The 16,259-nt window shown below is 57.2% G+C and overlaps 1 protein-coding gene and 1 pseudogene across 1 annotated transcript; one reads left to right on the top strand and one right to left on the bottom strand.

The window, feature by feature from the left end:
* The window catches only part of LOC136570611 (uncharacterized), a 708,931-nt pseudogene that overhangs the window by 667,068 nt on the left and 25,604 nt on the right, over nucleotides 1-16,259 (top strand).
* On the bottom strand, nucleotides 5,581-13,427 carry LOC136570658 (zinc finger protein 502-like). The gene is made up of 2 exons (XM_066571124.1): nucleotides 13,353-13,427; nucleotides 5,581-7,093 (listed from the first exon to the last, which is right to left on the bottom strand). The coding sequence occupies exon 2, from the start codon at nucleotides 7,064-7,066 to the stop codon at nucleotides 5,990-5,992; it is 1,077 nt and encodes a 358-aa protein (XP_066427221.1). The 5' UTR covers nucleotides 7,067-7,093; nucleotides 13,353-13,427; the 3' UTR covers nucleotides 5,581-5,989.

Genomic DNA, 16,259 nt, shown 5'->3' on the forward strand with positions numbered 1-16,259 from the left:
GTTTCTGGTGCCGGCCTTTGCCAGCCCCCAGGCCGCCTCTCCAGCACCCAGCTCTCTGTCCTCCCCCCAGCTGCATCCCCCTGCCTCAGGCTCTGGGCTGAATCCTGCCTTAGGGGAGGGGTTCAGGGGCACCAGGCCGGTTGCTCCCTCCAGTCTCCCCTGGCCTCTCCCTGGCATGCTCAGGCCCTGCCACATGGATGTCTTGGCACTGAGCCTTGTCTCTGGCTGTTTTATTTCTTGCAGGCAACCGTGGCCCTGTGGAGAGTCTTCAATCTGGCCTGGCGCTCGCCTGTGGTGCTGGAGTATTTCTCCAATCTCTTTCTGCGTCTGCTCTTCCAAGCTTCCATCAGCATGCAGGATATGCCAGAAGAGGTTGAGACCTTCTGGCAGGGATGCCAGGAGCAACACGGCCTCTCCGCCAACCCCAACAGGTGCTCCATGCCAGTCCTCCCAGTCTCCCCATCCCTCCCACGCCCCCAGGGCAGGAGCCGGGGCTCCCAGCGTGACCTGGGCTTTGCTCTGCACACAGCTTTGCGCTGCAGACCCTGAAGGCCCTGCTCTGCCAAATGCGCTATGAGCACGTGGTGCTGTCCATGGAACGCAAGCGTGCCTGGGACACGCTGCTCTGTGCCGACACCCACCACTGTGCAGTGCGTCTGCTGGCCAGGTGAGACCTCGTTCTCCCCACCGCCCCTCTCCTTTGTGCCTGCAACGCCCTGTGCTCATGGGCAGCTGGGCCTTGTCACCAAGGGAGGGATGAGCAGACTGGAAAAGGCCAGCACAGGAGGCTGCCCGGGAACAGCCGCCTCCCAAAGCGCCCTCGGGATGCTCGGGAGCAGACCAGAGCTCTGCGAGCCAGCCCTGGGAGAGGTTTGCCCACCCGGGCCAGGAGCAATGGTGCCTTTTTCTCCCTGCCAGGGAGACGCGCTGTGTCTCCATCATCTGGTGTTGCGGCATGGCATCCTGCCTCTTTGACCTGCTCAGCCAAGGCATTTCAGACTGGGAGCTGCCCGCCCTGGCCTTCCTGGTGGAGGTGAGCCCCATGGCCAGCGCTGCCTGGCTGAGCTGCCTCCCAGCCCTCTGCCCTCTCGTAGCCGCAGCTGCCTGGGACGCTGCCCGTGCCCTGTGCTGCTGCCTTGGCTCGACCCTGTGCACTTCTGAGCTCCTGCCAGCTGGGCACCTCTGTGCCTGCTCTGTGCCTGCTCTGTGCCTTTCAGGTCCTGGATTGCCTGGACTTGAGCAAATGCGGTAAAAAAGTCCTGGAGATCTTGAAAAGGCACCTGCAGAGCGAGTCCAGGCAGATGCGTGGCGTGGCGCTGCGAGGCCTCGTGGTGCTCACCTCGATGGTGAGAAGGAGGAAGCAGCTGAATCTGTGCTGGCAGCGTGGGGCTGGGGCAAGCAGCCCCTTGGGCTTAGCTGGGCTTTGGCAGCTGTGGCAGCTGCTCCCAGCTCTCCAGGGTCGCTGTTCAGCTGCCTGAGTGCTTTGGGACAGGCCTTCGGCCTCTGAGCCCTGCAGCAGCAGCAGCAGCAGCAGCAGCAGCAGCGTGTGGTTGCCCAGCCTTGTTTTGCACACAGGATCCAAGCATGTACAGCCTGACTGAAAGCCTTGGGAAGCTACTGTGGGATAGGGATGAAGACATTGTGGAGAAAACCCTCATTGTGCTCAGCCTCCTGATGCTGCAGAAAGACCTAGCAATAGCCAGCCCCATCGCCCTGCAGCTGGCTGAGGCGCTCTGGCACCTCTTTGACAATGTGAGGCTCTGTGCCCCCAGCCACGGGCACTTGGGTGCTGCCTTGGGCCTGGGCACAGGGAGGCCTGGAGCAGCTGATGTGGAGGGCTTTGGCTTCCTTTTCAACAGGACAACAGCCTTGTGCAGCTGCTCTCCATTCGCCTCTTCCAAGACGTGATAGCCTTGGTAGTGGCAAAGGGAGAAAAGCCCCTGAAGAAGCACGTGAGCCAGAGCCTGCTCCCACTCTTCTTCCACTGCCACGATGAGAACGGGTGTGTGGCACAGGTGAGGCCTCCTGGGTGTCCCCATGGAAGGAGCTCAGCTGTCTCCCCAGCCCCTGGCACCTGACGGGCTCCAGCCTCCTCCCGGCCCTGGCACAGAGATGCGGGTCTGGTGCCCTGGGCTGCGGTGCCATCTCTGGGTCTCTGCTGCTCTGCAGGCCTCTCGGGAAACGCTGCTTTCTGCAGTAAGCTTCCTGAAGAGGAAGGATCTCAAGCAGCTGCTGAAGATGGATCAGATGTGGAGATTTGCCGAATGCTTGGTAAGGACAGCCTGGAATGCCCAGCCCAATCCCTGGAGAAGCCGCCTGCCCCCGGCGCCCAGTCTGTGGGGCTGGCAGCTGTGGCCCCTGCCCAGTGCCGCAGGCAGGGGCACCAGCCTGCGCCCCACACGCCGCTCCCTTGCCTGAGCCGTGCGGGCTCTTCTCCAGGCTCCTCTGGCCCCAAGGCCGGTGCCGATGGAGCCCCGAGCCAGCCGGGCTCTGCTGCGGGGCGGCACCGCGGCTCGCCGGGCCCTCCGCCCCGTGCCGAGCCCGGCGCCTGCGGCTGCTGGCCGGGCCTCAGGGCTCTGTGGGCAGGGGGAGCAGTGGCGGCCGTAGGCAGCGCCCGGCCCAGGGGCAGGGCCCGCATCAACCCTTTCCCTCCGTGCCCCGCCGCTCTCTGCAGCTGGCAGAGGACAGGAGCCGAGCGGCCGAGCAGCTGCGCCTGGCCCTGCCCTACGTGCGGAGCGCACAGGAGCCCCTGCGAGAGGCGGCCGTCAGGTTCATGGGTGAGCGCCAAGGCCGGCTCCCTCCCCGGCCCGGCCCGCCGCAGCTCGGCCCCAGCCCCGCCTGCTGCCCCGGCAGCAGGATCCGGGCGCGGGCATGTGCAGCCCCGGCGGGGCTCGGCATTGCTGCTGCCGCCCTCTGGCAGCCGTGCCCTGGGGCGGCAGCGTGCGCCAGGGGCCCGGGCTGAGCCCTGCCGGGCCAGCAGGGCGTGTGGCCTCGGGGCTGGCAGCGCCCGTGGGCGGCAGCTGTGGCTCTGAAGGCAGGACACGCTCTGTGTTCCCCAGGGATGGCCGGGCGCTTCCTGACAGGGCAGCAGCCGCACTTCCGCATCATCTGCAGGGGTGAGTGCGGCCCGCGGGCTCTCGCCGGGGGCTGCCGCTGGCACCTGCGTTCCCTGGCCCGCCCGCGGACGGCTCCGCTCCCTGCGCGCCCCAAGGTGCCCACAGCACTGACACCTTGCAGGCGCCTGGGGGACATTCCTGGCCAGCAGCTGCCAGCTCGTCCTTCTTGCCTCCTGCTTCCTCCAGGCCGTGCCAGGAGCTGCGTGCTATGCACGAGCCTGGAGGCTCTCCCCAGCTCCCCGCAGATCCAGCCTCTGACTGTGCCTCTGTTTCTCTCTCTGCAGCCCTTCAGGACATGACGGATGACACCAGCCCTGCCATCTCATGCCTGGCGCTTCAAGCTCTGGACATCCTTTTAGCTCTACAGAGCGTTCCCTCCTCCCGACTCCAGAAGATGCGAGACCAACTGCGCCGCCTCTGGCACTCGCGGCCTTTGCTGTGTGGCCGCGGCTGAGTGTCCTGCTGCGGCGCTGTGCAGAACTGCTCCGGGAGGCTGCGTCTGCTGGGGCCACCTGAGCCTGCGGGGAGCACCTCTCCTCTGCCAACACTTCCTTTCCCTTCACCCCCTAGAGGAACATTAAATTGCTGTTGTTGGATAGCCGCCTGTCCAGGAGCTTTCTCTTGGTGCAGAGTGTCTTCAGGCCAATGGGGAAGAGGGGGAAAAGGCTGCTTGGTCTGTGCAATTTGCCCAAGCGTGCGGTGTGGAAGGGAAAGTGTGGAAGAATGGCTGGAGGAAAAGGGCCATGGATCCGTGGAAATGTTGTACAAGCAAGCCCCATGATAAGTGAGCATACATGTTAACTTAGCAGCTTGGCATAAGTGGGCCGCACTTAGCAGAACCAGGCCGCAAGCCATGATAGGAAGATGCTGTGTCCTGCCTGCTGACAAGGTCGAACGGGCAAGGACAGCAACGAGAACAGAAACCATATAGTATGCACAACTACAAAGTAGGAGGAATATGTAAATGTTATCTCTTGCTTTAAACCAAGAAACTCACGACATGTATGAGCAATTAAACCAATAAACTAAAGACAGGTATGCATAATTACTGGAAAACAATATAAAAGTACTGGTGTACTCAAGATAAACTGAAGCTTGCTTTACCAATCATATTGATTGATTGCTTGTCTTCCCTCGCCACCATCAGGAGGGGGCTGTGGGATCCTCAGAGGGACGGGAGGGGCTTTGGTGCCTCCTGGCCAGGACAGAAAGGGATCGGGGGGAGGTTTCAGGGGGTCCTGGCTGGGCTGGGGGCCACAGAGAGGGCGCTGGGAGGGGCTGGGGGTGTCCGTGAGAGGTTTGGGGGGTGCTGAGCCCTGCGGATCCCCCCAGAGATGCCGCCGGACGCATCAAGATGCTGATGGGCATTGGGGGCTTCGTCTTGGGCTTCGTCCTCCTGGCTCTGGGGCTCGGCTTCTACGTGCGCAAGAAGGTCAGGGCGGGTGCCGGGGGTGGCGTCCCGGCCGTGGCGGAGCGTGTGCGCTCCCGCCGGGGCCCCCAGCCCGGTGTCATCCCCTTTTCTCTGCCCACAGAGCTCCTGAGCCGGCAGCGGCCGCAGCCCCTCCCCGTGGGCTCGGGCCCGGCCGGGACCCCCCGCTCCGTCCCCGCTCCGCTGATTTTGGGGGGGTCCCGTGTCCCCCCCAGCCCCACTGGTGGTCTGGCCATACCTGGCTGCTCCCAGTGCTCCCAATAAAGCTTCCCAGCTAAACCCAGTCCAGTTTATCGGGGGCACTGGGGAGGGACTTGGGGGCATGTGGAAGGGGCTAACAGCAGGCCTGTTAGGTAAAGGAGCGAGAAGAAGCTGAGAAGTAAGAGGAAGCTGATAAGGAGCTCTCTCCAAGGCTGTAACCAAGGAGACCGAGAAAAGAAAGATAAGAGAACCTTGCAGCTGGACGAAGCATTTTTAGAAAGTTAGTTGAAGTCACTATAACTTCTCACCAATAGTATTATGCTGACTTATTTTGGTCAAGGTAGAAGAAGTATAAACAATTGGAAAGTGTATAAAAGTCAACCATGTTCAATAATAAAGTGTTGCCAACTGAGACTGCTTGTGTTCTCTGCTTTGTGTCATGACCACCTCGACAACGACAGGGGCAGCCCGCGGGGGGGCCGTGACTGGGCAGGGAGGGTGGGCACCAGGTAGGGAACACTGGCTGCTGCGGGTCTGCCCAGCAACTGGGCCGTCATCAGACCTCTCTCTCTGATTGGCTGATTCTTGTTCTTCACATTCTCTGATTGGCTGAGGAGAGCCCTGGGAGTTGAGAGAAGGAATGGGAGAGATCCCGCCCCGAGCAGCGGCACTGGGACAACAGATCCAGCCTGGGCACAGGGAGGGAATTTATTACCAACCAAATCACAGCAGCACAAAGAGAAGGGAAAGAAATCTCTCCAACATCTTCCCCCCACCCAACGGGGATCACCCAGAACAGGGGTTATTGACGATGGAGAGATGGGGACATCAGAGTTTAGATCAGAAGCCAATTTTATTGACTATACCAGCTGTTTATGTAGGGTTTTACTTCTGTGGTGCTTATATAGGGCTCTATTTTTGGTAGCAATTTCCCATTGGTTATGCATTCTTCATAACATCCCTTCACGTGGTAACATTATCTTATCACAGTTTTACAACCTGTTGCTTGGTCACATCTTGTCCAGGGAGCCTTTATCTGTGTCTGTCCCACAGTTTCTGCTTGATCAGGCCTCAAATATCGGGTCCCTTTATCAGCTCCGTTGTTTATTCCCAATAAAGGACCACCAGGGCTCGGCCAAATGGGGGTTCCTGGGGATCATCCAATGCTGATCCTCCCATGGGGGATGGAGCTGGAGCAGCGCACAAAGCTCTTCCTGCACTCGGGGCACTCACAGGGCTTCCCTTAGTGGTGCTTCCGTTGGTGTTTGGTCAAGAGAGAGCTCGTGGAGAAGCTCTTCCCACACTCCCCACACTCGTAGGGCCTCTCCCCTGTGTGGATGCGCCAGTGGACGGTGAGGGTGGAGTTTAGCTTGAAGCCCTTCCTGCAGTTGGGGCAGCGGAAGGGCCTCTCCTCTGTGTGAATCCGCTGATGTATGAGGAGATCAGAGCTGGTCTGAAACCTCTTCCCACACTGGGGACACTCGTAGGGTCTCTCCCCAGTGTGGATGAGCTGGTGTTTACTCAGGGCAGAGTTCCATCCAAAGCTCTTCCCACATTCCAAGCAGGTGTAGGGCCGTTCCCCTGTGTGGATCACCTGGTGCCGGATCAGGCTACAGCTCTGGCTGAAGCTCCTCCCACATTCCCCACACTTGTAGGGCTTTTCCCCAGAGTGGATCTTCTGGTGTTCTGTCAGCTGGCCCTTCATGCTGAAGCTCCTCCCACATTCCTCACACTCATAGGGCTTTTCCCCAGTGTGGATCCTCTCATGTCTCCTCAGGCCAGAGCTGTATCTAAAGCTCTTCCCACATTCCCCACACTCACAGGGCTTTCGTCCTGTGTGGATCCTCTGGTGTTGGATCAGGGTCCCCTTCATGCTGAAGCTCATCCCACATTCCCCACACTCAAAGGGCTTTTCCCCAGTGTGGATCCTCTGGTGTTGGATCAGGACAGAGTTGTGGCTGAAGCTCTTCCCACACTCCTCACACTCAAAGGGCTGTTCCCCTGTGTGGATCCTCTGGTGCTGCCTCAGGCTGGAGCTCCAGCTGAAACGCTTCCCACATTCCTCACACTCATAGGGCTGCTCCCCAGTGTGGATCACCTGGTGCTGGATCAGATCTAAGCTCCGACTAAAACCCTTCCCACATTCCAAGCACTTGTGGGGCTTCTCTCTGCCATGAGGCTTCTCCACTAGCTCTGAGCTCTGGCTGGATCTCCAGCCGCCTTCCTGGCTCAGGGGAGCTCGTTCCTCCCCACAGCTCCCTGGGCTGGGTTTGCAGCCCCTCCTCGTGCGGAATCTCCAGGGCTTTTCCTCCTCCTCCATCCAGACATGTCCTGGGAATGAAAAATCCTGGTTTGGAGAAAAAAACAAGATGAGAGTCCCTTGGACTGGGAGTTCCTCCTTGCCCAAGTTCATCTCATTAAGTCATTGGGCATCTTGTGTCTCTAAGAACCTCCAAAACACCACAATTCAGCACAAAAGTCCTCCAAACATCAAGACACAGATCAAAAACTTCCCAAACATCAAGATCCAGCAAAACCCCCCTCCAAATATAAAGATTCAGCCCCCACAAAAAAAACAAAGCATCAACAATTAGCCCAATAAAGCTCAGAAACACCAAGATTCACCCCCAGGAAATTCATGGATCCCAATCCCCTGTCACCTGCTGCATGTGGCAGGGCCAACGCTCCTGGGGCTGGGGTCAGAGGCTGCAGATACAGGGAGAGGTGCAACCTTGTGCTGCTTCCTCTTCCTGTTCCTCCTCCTGTGTCCCTACTCTTCCTCACACTCCTCTTCCTCCTGCTATTCCTCCTTCTCCTGCACAATCCCACCTTCTCCTCCCACGTGCATCATTTGACCATTTTGTTCCTCAACCCTGCTTCTCCTTCCCTTCTCCTCCTGCCCCAGGCCCAGCACCTGCTGCCGGCTCCCTCTTGCCCCCAAACCCACAGCATCCCACGGCAGGGGCAGGGATGGAGCTGGGGCGGGTCGGGCTGGGGCAGCGCTGGGCTCTCGGCCGCTGCCGCCCGCACTCGGTCCCCACTGCAGCCGCTCCCGCCAGGACAGCGCGGGGGGGCCCAGCCTTGGCGCTGCCCCACTCCCACCTCCCCAAATTCCCCTCGCATTTGGAGAATAGGGCATGGATGGTGTTGTTGTGCTGCAAAGAGATTGGGTGAAGGGGAGTGTGCAGCAATATGGTTAAGGCAAAAAGCTGCAGGAGGAATCTATGTGGGAAGGAAAAGGATGATGGAAAAGAGGAGGAAGAGAAAAATACTGAGGATTGGGATGTTTCTCAGCAGGGTCTTAGCCTCAAAAATTTGCCAACTGATCCAGATCATCTGTATCCCCGGTTTCCAGGAGAGGAAAACAAGGAGGTCAGGGTTTCAGGGGGTTTCTCTGTGGGGGGCAGCGGCAGCACCGGGCACAGAGGTGCGGGACCGGGAGCACGGGCTGGGGGCCTGGGGGGAGCTGCGGGGCCGGGCCGGGGCTGTGGGGCAGCCGGGGCTCAGCGCCGGGCGCTGCCTGACCCCACCAGCCCCGGGCAGGGCCGGCAGTGGCCCCCGGCCCCCAGGAGGCTGCGGGACGCCCCGGCCGCTGCCCGGCCCCGTGGAGCTGCCGGCCCTGCCCGCCGGGGGGCGCCTTTGGACACTGCGGCAGGACAGGGAGCGGCTCTGGGATACGGGCTGGGGAGGGCACCCTGAACACAGGGACGAGGAGCAAGGAACACCTGGGAAATGTGGATTATACATTTTAGCATGGAGATTGTCTTTTAAGGATTTTGTTAGGGTTACTGGAGATACAAATGATTTTGCAGAAAGCTCAGCAGCTGTCAAAGGATGAGCACCCACAGGCACTGAGGGGGGCTGCAGGAGGGGCAGAAGAAGGCCCTGCAGCACTTGGGTACAAAGGCACAGCAGGTGAATGCAAGAAGGGAGCAGCAAAAGGCCAGGCTGAAGGCAAAGGCCAGGGCAGAGCTCCTACAGCCCCTGAGGGATCAGCCCCAGGGCCCAAGGGGGCCCCAGCACCCAGGGCACGGGCTCGGCCACAAGCACCCGGCAGAGGCATTGCCCTCCTCGGCAGGGAACAGCCCACCCAAACAGCCCCTGGCAAGGAATCAGGGCTCCAGCTGCAGGGCACAAGGACACTGCAAGCACAGACAGCAGCACCCTCAGGACCAGCAAGTCCACCCCTTGATGGACATGGATTGGCAGGGCTGTCACAGCTCCCATCACACCGGGGACCATCCACACTGGAGCCCTTGAGAACATTCAGGTGGGTCTGCATTGAGAGGAGGCCTCTCCTGATGGACACAGGGGCCTCTCAATGCACTCTGAGTCTTCGACCCAAAAGTCTTGGATTATTCATGAGATAAGTGGGAAAGATGTGTGGTTTTATTCAACCACTGTTAGCACTTGTGGGAGATGGGTTTGAAATGCATGAATTTTTATTTGCTCCTAACTGTTATCATGATTTACTGGGAAGGGATTGGATCTCTAAACTCAGAACACAAATTAATATTAAAAAAGGTGATACAGAGGCCAGTTCTGTTGTACCTCTGTGTCAAATGTCTGGCCAGGCCTATGCTGAACTGAACCCAGAAGTGTGGGCAGCCCCAGGGAAAGAGGGAAAATTAGATATGGAGCCTCTACAAATTACTTCAAAGCAACCAGGACAAGCAATACCCTGTTCCAGGGGAGAGAAGGAAGGGCTCACAGCCTGGTATTGAGTCCCTGTAGAAGGCAGGGCTTTTGGAGCCAGGGGTGTCTCCCTGTAACACTCCTATCCTGCCAGTCAACAAACTGGATGTATGGACAGGAGGAGGAAACACAGAATTTTCAAGTGTTAAAATGAAGATTAACTGAGGCGGCTGCCCTGGCCCTTCCAGACAGGGTAAAAGAATTTGAATTATAGGTGGATGTTAAACAGGGTCTTGCCAAAGGAATTCTTGTGCTAAAATGTTTAACCCAGTGGCCAGAGAGCAGCCTCATTGTCTGCAGAATTCTGCAGCCACAGCTTTCATGGGAGCTCAGGCTGAAAACTGATGACAACAGGAGGATCTCCTAGAGTTCAAGTCTGGCAGCAAGTTAAAGCTTTGACAACCAAAAGAGCCTCTAAATGGATGAGCAGGGCTCGGTTATTACAGTATGAAACTTGTTCAATGGCACAGGAGGATTTAGAACTGAGGACAGGGCAAGGGTTTAACCCAGCCTCCTGTTTGAACAGCCTGGAGAGGGGCTGGCAAGGAACCCAGGACTGCACTCAAGGGACAGAGCTCCCGACCCAGGCTGGGAGAGATTGATGGGACATTCCCGGGCCTGAGGGAGAAAATGTGTTTGTGGATGGCTCTGCAGGGGCAGCAAAAGGGAAAAGAGCTACAAGACAGGCTGTTATTAAGGAAGGGGAATCAGACAAAGCGCAGGTCACCGCCCCATGCTCAGCTCAACCCAAGGAGCTGTGGGTGCTTGTAAGAGCCTGGCACTGAAATGCCCTGGGCAGGAAGGCTTCAATATCTTCTGCTGACACCATGGCACCTAACAGGGGGGCAAAAGCAATTCTGACTGCTTCAGACACCACTGGATCAGAGATCAAGGTAGATTCTCCCACAGGAAGCTGGGCTGGCACAGAGCCTGCCCTGGGACTTTGCTGTTGCCAACACCCAGCCAGGACATCGGCTCCTGCCTAAGGAGTGCAAAGCAGCACCACTGGTGGCCAAGGGGCCCATGCCAAGTGTCCCTGAGGCCAGAAACAGCCGCCAGCACAGCTGAACACGGGGGACCCCTCAGCCTGGCCTCAGGGGCTCTGAAGCCCCGGAGATTTGCACTTCCCGCCTGCAGCAGGACCATGGGAGCCGCCCCCGAGCCTGCCCTGAAGGCAACGCAGCAGCAGCCAGGGCTCCACAGCGGGCCAAGCCCCTGGGCCTGCCCACAGATCCTCTGCTCAAACCCTCGGAAATCCTGGCCACCCTCCTCTGGCACCTCCAGCCACTGCGGCCAAGCCTTGCTGCCACTGCTGCAGCTTCAGCGCTGGCTGGGCCTGCACTGCCACAGCTGCTGGGGAGCACCACGGCACAATTCCACTCTGGGGCTCACTCACACACACACTCTGGGCTGACTGCGACTGCATTGCTGCAAAATGCACCCAGTTTGGTTCTTTTAAATCTTCTTTCTCTAATCAGGCTTGGTTTGTCTTTGCCTTGGGGAAAGGAATTTTAAAGGTTTTATTTAACATCTCAACAGACTGGGAATAGCCCAAAAGACACCCACAGAGATAACGACCAGCAACAAAACATCAACGCCCAGCAGCAAACAGCAACCAACAGCTACCCCAGACACTGCCCCCGGCACAGCTGGAGACACTTGGTCTGGAAAAGGCTGAGAAGGAAATCCAGGAGTGTGGACCGAATTCACAGCAGAGGGGAAGAAATCCGGGTCCAACAGGAAACCAAATACTAAAAACCTAGACAACATGGAAGCAATGAACATTAAAGCTGGGGATTTAGATTGGTTCAGACTACATAAAGTTTAGGAAAAATCTAGTAAAACTCACATGCCATGGAATGATTTTCTCTGCACAGCCAGGGTATTTGTGAAAGAAATTATTTCTGTTGCACATCCTGGCCAGAAACAAGCAATGCCTTGACTCTCTAACACTAAAGAGATTCTTGGAGAGTTTTTGTTTTCCCTGCAGTTTCAGTGACAAAATTACAATATGAGAAAAAATTTTCATAAAACTCCCACTTTTATATTGTCAGGTAGGTTTGGGACAGAAGTGTGAGAATCAAGTATTACTCTGGGTTTTTCCATGTTCGCCTTTATGTTGCATTTTGCAAAATTGAAGAGCTTTAACTGTAACACTTTTAACTCGTAAATAGTTGGTACTTTTTTTTAAAAAAAGCAGATTCTGGGGGGGGCACATGTGACTCACGAGGTGGCTGCCCTGGAAGAGAAGCTTCATTGCAGGCAGACTGCAGAGGAGCTTTAGAAATGCAAATGAACACTGCTGGGCAAAGCCTGGACAATGTACCTGGGTCTCTTGCCTGGGGCAGGAATTGGGCTGATTCCCTCTGCCCCTCACCCCAAGCTCTGCCTGCTTGCCCTGATGGAATTTGCACAGCTCAAGGCAGAGCCCAGGGTGAGGATATCTGACCCTGCAACAGAAACGGGTGAAGCTGCAAAGGGAAACAGCAAATGGAGAATGTTGGGAAAACTTCACTATAAATAAATGGGGGGGAATCATCCCTCTGCCCACTCCAACATGTGCTGTCACTGTCTGCGTTATATAGGGTGTATTAGAGCACTGGGGATTTTTTGCTACCAAGAGTTCAGAGAAATCAGTTGGGAATCTAAGTATTTGATGATTTAATTAAAGAAAAGCAGTCAATTGATGCAGCCCTGGCTGGAGAGAACGGCCAAAAATGGGGAAAAGATGAACGGCCAGCAGAACAAATCCTACAACACCGCGCACAAGCCCCTGGGAACCCAAACCAATTCATATCAGGAGCCACAGAACCCGTTTCTCATTTCAATGGCATCATTAGATTACAAGCTGTCCTCGGAACAACCAACCAGACAGCTCCAGCTCCTGACTTTCCTGCTGAGCAATCCACTGAAATGAGGAACACAACATTCACCAAGGGATGGGATCAGATTATCTGTTAGCAGAAAAAAGAGGAGTTTTGAAAAATCAAATGACTCAAACTGCTGTTGGCAAATAGATGACAAAGGAAAAGTGCTGAAACAGATAACAAAGGAAACAAAAGAACAGCTCATGTATTGGTCCAAACGTGAAAAGGATGGGAATGCGACACGGTTTTGTGGCTCCCTGGCAAACCAAGGGTTAAACGAATGCTGTTTCTCCTCTGATGTGCTACAGCAACTCTCACCTTTTTACCGTGCTCCACACCTTGAGAGTGCAGCTCATTCAGCAGCTGAGCGAGGGGCCAGGGACTTGTAGATCAGGAAGTAATGGGCGAAACCACCAGCTTCAATAATTGTTACTAATTAACATGGACTGCTGCTTACAGATAGTCACGCTACATTCCTGAACGTTGAGAAGAAAACAGACTTAACAGAGCCGTGAATATCGGCTGTTCTACAAAAGTGGGGGTGCACATTATCGAGGACATGCAGTTGGCGGATCGGGAGGTCTGAACCTTCCAAGTACCTCAGCCAGTGGGCAAAGGAAGAGGGAGGTGAGGCCGGGAAAATGAGGATAAAAAGGAGGCTGCGAACTACAACAATGGCAGCGAGCGAACGGTAAATGTCCCACGGCCTCTCCCTCTGCTCAGCAATAAAGTCACTTGTACAGGACTCCTCTGTCTCCTCTGGGCACAGAAACCTCCGGCCACGTCAATTTCCCCGCACAGCCCCGGGCACGGGGCAGCCGCCTCTGTCCCAGCCACAGCAACCGGGCCGAGCCAGCGCTGCTCCGGCAGCGGCTCCTGCCGAGGCAGCGGCCGCAAGGAGACCGCGGGCAGCCGCTCCCGCGGCGCCCTCACGCCAGCGGCAACACGCGCCGGACACGGCACAACGAACCCGCCTGAGCCTCCTGCCGCCCCCGAGGCCCGCGGCGAGCCCTGAGCACCCGCACAACCCAGCGCGGCTCCCACCTGCGCTGCGGCCACCTCCCAGCTCCGCCGCCGCCTCACCGCGCTCCGGCCGCTGCCGCCGCTCCCGGGCCCGCACAGACGCTCCGCCAATGGCACCGCCGCCGAGCCACGGCCGCCCTCAGGCCGCCACCGGGGCCCCGCTCCGCCCCGCTCCCACCAATCAGCGCGCCAGAACCACGACTGACGGCACCGTCGGCCAATCGCAGCCGGGGGCGGGCTCTGCACACGGCACAGCCTCGCCCCGCGCTCTCTGGGCCCCCCGGGCTGCGTGAGGGCAGAGCCGGAGATGAGGAACAGCCCTGGAACGGGCCCGGGCCCGAGGGGGATTGAGCTGAAAACACAAACAAACTGCTCCGCACCTCCCGCCACGGATTTCCCGGCACTGCGGGTCCGGTGGCTCCGGCTCAGCGGGAAGCCCTGGAGCCTCTCTTCTCCTACCCCTAATTAGGAGCAGCAGTGCATCGCTTTGATTTCCCCCAAAAAGGGAAAACTGCCCCAAATCCCTGTGGATGAGTGGGGGAGAGGAGATATTTCTGACAGAAAACTAAAAACTCAGAGCAGGATAATGAGAAGTAAGTGAAGAGCCTTAAATCCAGCCTTCCCCCACGCCTCCCTCCTTCCAGCTGCACCTCCTACCCCGGCAGTGCCGGAGACAGGGAATGGGGCCGTGCTCACTTCATGCCCCGGGGCTTCTCCCTCTGCTCAGGGACAGGAGTCGTTCCCCTGCTGCACCCTGAGCTCTCTCCCACCGGAGACTTCTCCAGGAACTTCTGTGCTGCAGCGTGGGTCACTGTGCCCCGGGGTCAGTCCTGCCAGGACAGGCTGCTCCAGCGGGGCCCCTCTGGCCACGGGGGCACAGCCTCCTCTGAGGCATCCCCGTGCTCCAGCGTGGCTGCTCCGGGGCCTGCAGGGGGATCTCCGCATCCCCATGGATCTGCAGGGGGATCTCCGCATCCCCATGGATCTGCAGGGTGATGTCTGCTGCCGCATGGATCTGCGGGGAGATCTCTGCATTCCCATGGATCTGCAGGGGGATCTCTGCATCCCCATGGATCTACAGGGGGATGTCTGTCTCCCACGGATCTGCGGGGGGATCTCTGCATCCCCACGGATCTGCGGGGGGATCTCTGCATCCCCATGGATCTCGGCATCTGGCACTGCCGTTTTTGGAGGAGCCGGGAAAAGGCTGAGCTCTGCCTGAAGCTCTTCTCACATTCCCCAAACTCTTCTCGGCACAGGGAGGGTTTTACCTCCTCACAACTCTCCAGGCTGGGTTTGCAGCCCCTCCTCGTGTGGGATCTTTGAGGCTTTTCCTCCCTGTTGGATTCCTGCACCGTGGAGCCGTTCCAAATGGCCTCTTCCACGAGGTTCTGTGGCAGGGATTTGTTCTCCCTGGTCTCTGTCTGCAGCTCAGTGCCTGGGGGAGGAAGGACAAGGAGAGGAAGAGACAGGGAGATGGGAAAAGGAAAAGGCGGAAGGAAAGGAAGGAACAAGAAGGAACAAGTGAGGAAGGAGATAGGAAAGGAACGTGGATGGATGAAGGACAGAATGAGGAGAAGAAGGAGGGTGGACAAGGAGAAGATGGGATTTGCCTCCATGCCAGAGGGAAGGGGAAGGAGATCCCCCCAGTCCATCCCTGGCAGGATGGCGTTGGCAGTGAGGCTGTCCTGCAGCGATGCTGGGCTGGGAGATGGAGCAGCAGGGAGGGGAAAGGGGCAGTGATTCCTCCTGCCCTGCCTGGCTGTCCCAGTCTGGAGCGTCCTGGCTCTGCCGAGGCCCTTGGAGCGTCCGGCACTCAGGAGCCCGGAGCTCACGGCTGCTTTATAAAGCTGACAAAGTCGGCAGGATGGGTCTGGGTATGATCTCAGCAAACTGGGTTTATTGGTACAGGAACAGGGGACAGAGCTGAACAGGGTCCAGGGACAAATACAGGGTGCAAGCCGAGGGCACAGGGGGTTTTTATATGGGGTAGTGAGGGTGGAGCTGAGGGTCAGGGTCCAATGGATATGGGGGAAAATGGGGCAAAGGAAGGGTTAAGGGTCGGGACAGCTAATAGGGAAACAGGGGCAGAGGAATGCAGTAAACTGGGGCCAATGGAGGGACAGAGAGGGAGAACATTCTAGGGACTAACCAGAGATGGGTAATAGGGGGTGAACTAGGGTAATTAGGCCAACGGGCCAATGGGGTAACATAACTTTCCATAAATCAGCATGTGCCTGCAAAGATCTGTGGGAGAAACAAGCTTCTCACCATAACCTTGAAATCTATTCTTCTCATTGGGGACCAGTCCTCCACGGGTGGGAGATTGAGACTCCCGTGGGCCTCCACACCAGTGCATCTTCCTTTTCCTCGCAGCCTCCTTCTCCTCCGTCCAGACAAAGTTTAGGATTGACAAATCCTGGCTTTGGGGGAAGAACAAGGGGTGAGCACCTTGGGTTTTGTGAGAAATGAGCCCCACTCTTTAGAATTTTTGAAAGGTTAATAAGGAATAATAAGGGACAAATCAGTAACAGTGCTGGGTGTTGGCGATGGCCAGAGGCACACCGGTTAACCACAGCAACTCTTCTTGTCTAGTTTCTCCATTCTTGTCTAGTTTCTCCATGTATTGTTCAAATACATATTCATAATGATTGTACATATTCAAACATTTCCTTGAACTCATTTACATGTTCCAGGCATTCTTTAGGTTGGTTTGACCCCCAACTTGCCTTTGTAGAGCACGTGCAGGAATCGTGGATTGCTGTTTTGAGGGTTGTGTGTCACTGCCTCACAAGGGCCCCTGTTCTGTGGTTTCAGCAGGTGACAGTTATTGACAGTGGAAGGGTCAGTGGCAGGGGCCTCATCACATCCCTTCCTTAAATGTTACCTGACAATGCAGATGGTTTTAGCTATTTCCACAAGTACTTT

Source organism: Molothrus aeneus, unplaced genomic scaffold (assembly GCF_037042795.1).
Source record: "Molothrus aeneus isolate 106 unplaced genomic scaffold, BPBGC_Maene_1.0 scaffold_35, whole genome shotgun sequence".
In the NCBI taxonomy this organism is placed as follows: domain Eukaryota; kingdom Metazoa; phylum Chordata; class Aves; order Passeriformes; family Icteridae; genus Molothrus; species Molothrus aeneus.

What these genes read in the sequence shown, in the direction of transcription:
- LOC136570658 (XM_066571124.1), bottom strand. Translation starts at nt 7,066, where the DNA reads ATGGAGGAGGAGGAAAAGCCCTGGAGATTCCGCACGAGGAGGGGCTGC.